This window comes from Fundulus heteroclitus, chromosome 16 (genome assembly GCF_011125445.2).
Source record: "Fundulus heteroclitus isolate FHET01 chromosome 16, MU-UCD_Fhet_4.1, whole genome shotgun sequence".
In the NCBI taxonomy this organism is placed as follows: Eukaryota; Metazoa; Chordata; class Actinopteri; order Cyprinodontiformes; family Fundulidae; genus Fundulus; species Fundulus heteroclitus.
Window position 1 is genome coordinate 557,596 of NC_046376.1, and position 3,585 is coordinate 561,180.

At 37.9% G+C, this 3,585-nt stretch overlaps 1 protein-coding gene across 1 annotated transcript; it reads right to left on the minus strand.

Annotated features, from left to right (window-relative positions):
- Positions 1 to 298: 298 nt before the first annotated feature.
- On the minus strand, positions 299 to 2,166 carry LOC105932694 (claudin-3). Its single transcript, XM_012871946.3, has 2 exons — positions 2,068 to 2,166; positions 299 to 732 (listed from the first exon to the last, which is right to left on the minus strand). Exon 2 carries the CDS (start codon positions 685 to 687, stop codon positions 316 to 318), a length of 372 nt encoding a protein of 123 aa, XP_012727400.3. The 5' UTR covers positions 688 to 732; positions 2,068 to 2,166; the 3' UTR covers positions 299 to 315.
- Positions 2,167 to 3,585: the final 1,419 nt, after the last annotated feature.

Consider the following 3,585-nt stretch of genomic DNA (forward strand, 5'->3'; position numbering starts at 1 on the left):
CTACTCTCTGTGCCTCTTTAGAGCTAATTTAGACTGTTTTGCTTTTTTCTTTTACTGTTTCTTTTTTTCTCATCACTAAAAACTGTGTATAACTGTGTCACACCCTAATTTTAACATTGCAGGACAATGAATGAATTCTTATCTTATCTTAAAACAATCTCGTTATCTACCAGTTTTTAGCGACGTAAACCTTCATCTACTCATCTATTAAACATCAGTCCCTTACATGAAGCCTCTGTACGTGTTTTTTTTTTTGTGTTTTTTTGTGTTTTTTTGGAGCTGAAGCACTGTTGCTGTAGTACTTGCCAGTTCAGCCTAAGCTTTGGATTTGGGTCTGTTGAACCAGCAGAGCAGACCTCCAGCCAGGATCATCAGCACGCCAGCTGCCCAGCCGATGTAGATGGACGCTCCCATCTCTCTCTTTTGGGATTCTTTTCCTGTCACAGCAACACGAGCCGACCAGCTGACCGGGATGATGACCAGGAGGCCGCCCAGCAGCAGGCCCACCCCGGCCACCAGGCGCATTCTGGGCATGGCGTCTTGGTTCTGCACACACGTTGTGAGGTCGGCACCGCAGGACAGGACGAGGACGCTGAGTGCACCGAGCATGCAGCTGATGATGATCATGATCTGGGCGGCCTGCAGGTCAGGGGATACCTTGGACTCATACACCTTGCACTGGTGCATGCTATCTTTCTTCACACAATCCACCCAAAGGCCTTCATGACGTCCCTACAGAGACAGAGACAGATAACTTTTAATTTTCACTGCATGACATTAAATCAGACAGAATAAGAAAATGCATTTCTGTTTACTGAGTGCAAGAATAACGGGAAAGATTTTTGGGAAAATGCTTTTAAATTTTCTTAAAAGTGAGAGGTTTAACTCAATAAACATTGTTATGTCTGGTGCACAAAATAGACGGCATCGTGAGAAAAGTACAGTAAATGGAAACACTGAAGCAGCATCCCGAAACAGGACCTTAATGCTTGGGCACAAAGTGATCTTCCAAACTGACAATTGACCAAAATACAGCACTAAATTATTTTACAACTGGCTTAAACACAACAAAGTCAGTGTTTTAGAGTGGTCATCACAAAGCCCCATAGAAACCAGCGGTACCAGCCAGTTATTATTTGGAGCTTTGTGGAAGGACAGCAATATGTTTGACCCAAGTCATGCGATTTAAAAAGCCAATTCAAAAATCTGAATGTGAATCATGAAAAGATATTGTGCCATTTATTAAACAAAATAACTTTTTTTTTTGTTCCAATAAAATCTGCAAGTATTAATATATGCATTGAAAACTGCAAACTACAGATTGCTGGAGCTGCTGAAAGCAGTTACTGGGAAGATAACAGTTGAGTCATAGAAATTGAGGACATCAGAGAAGTGACACGCCAACAGGGGGCGGTAGTCTCATAATTCTTAATTCACCCCACAAATGTATATTAAGCTAACACAAACTTACTCCTAAGGTCTAAATAAAGTATTTATACCATCCAGGGGCGGTTCTAGACGGGGGCCAAAAGGGGCCTGTGCCTCTGTAGAAATGGTCCTGGCCCCTGTTATAACCCCTGGACTGAAGACTTAGCATTAAATACAAGTCTTACGATTATATGCACTGAGAAAGTAATCATAACTGATTGGTCACTTTGACCAATCATATTTTTTATTTTTATCTATACAGTTTTACTCTAACAAGGATTTAAAAATTAAGCTGTTTCACGTTTAGCTTCAGCCGTATTGAGCTGGGATCACAGTTTCCATCTGCTAGCTCAGCGGTCTGAAACCTGCAGTTCCAGAGCCACAAGTGGCTCACCTAATATTATTAAATCATTAATTATTGCAGTTTTATTGTTTCATTCTTTTGTTCTGTGCGCCTATGAAAAAACACTGGCCCCACCTTGGCCCCCCTGGTGAATCTGGTCTAGAACGGCCACTGATACCGTCAGGTACAATAATAGTTAGATAAAAAAAAGGCAGCTAATTAAACGTAACTATTCTGATCATTCAAACCATAGAAAACATTTTTGATGGTCCCTGAATAACGATATATATGGTTACCTGTGACACTTTCCAGAGAGGGAGGGCAGAACAAAGGATGACCCCGAGCAGCCCGATGACCCCGAGGGCCACACATATCGCCGAACCATTCACCGATCCCATTCTGAGACAAACAACATAAATATTACATCACAAATAAATACATATTTAAAATCTGTTTGCTTTTCTGGAACTACCATTTTTATTTTATTTTAACTGCTTCCTTACTACATCGTGTTGTCTGACTTTTAAAATAGTATTTTAGTTTAATTTTTGTTGACTAAAGAGAAAAAATATTATTTTTAGATCTTTATAAGTCAATGCTGTAACAACTTGATTTCCTCAGTATTACAGAACAATCCTAATGTCTACCCCAGACCTAACGCACAGAGAATAATATTTCCTTAGAGAAAACTCCCTGTCCTGACAGGATTGAAGCGCTCTGAAGGAATAGTCTTTAAAACAGTGTTGTAGGTTTTTAATGTACTGCTGCAGATGGTAAAAGACCGTAAAATGATGCTTCCCCTGCGATACCAAAGAATCGTCAGGTCCCTTCTCGCTGTCAGAATAACCGTTGATAAATGTTCATTCATCTGTGAATGTAAAGCTCTCTCTGTTTTAATTCTCTATAATCACGAATTCTGACTTCATCAAGTACTGAACTTTATTTTTACCGTGAATTGATAAAGACAAAAGTAGAGACACAACTATTTTAGACACTTAGGCAAATTAGGATTATTTGTATGGCATATTTCACTGCTAATACAATACAATCTGCTTTACATGAACAGAAAACAAAACACAGACAAAAAAATAATAAAAAATATTAATAAAAGGCAGGTAAGGAAAAGTTTAACTACAAACTTAAACGAGGAATGTTTCAGCTACTTTCAGGGTGGTTATTTTTAATTCGCCTTTTGTCCCTAGCAGATAATTCAGCATTTCCTTTTTCTGTAATATTCACATTAACTATATTCTCTTTTTCTCATGTTAACAGTCAAAGGCAACTCTAAAAAAATGGCTTTTTAATCTTGATTTAAAGGAATTTAGGGGTTCAGATCTATTACTGTCGTCTGGGAGGTTGTTCCAGATAAGTGGAGCAAATATAAGCCAACCTGGGAGAATAAAGTGTTTTTAAATTTTTACAATTGAAAAAAGAAGAAGAAAGAAAACATAAAATTTGGGTACTTTACCAAAATGTTAATTTAATCTGGATGTTGTGTTTTTTGGCATTCATGCAAATTTATCTGAACTGATTGATTAGATCAAATAACACTTTTCAATATATCCTTTCAACAACTATATGTTTTAGTAAAATCCGGGATTTTACAGAGTTCATGCTGAAAATGTGACAGAAATAAAGATAAAAATAAAGCTTCTTACCTTTTAGGAAAATGAACTCTTTCTAATTTGCCCATAATGAACGTGGGTCGAGGGAAACCTTCAATAAAATGACAGTCTTCACTAAACTGGCCTTTTAAAACTTATGCTGTTGCTAACCTTACGTGTAAAAGTGAATCTCAAAGCTGTCTTTTACCC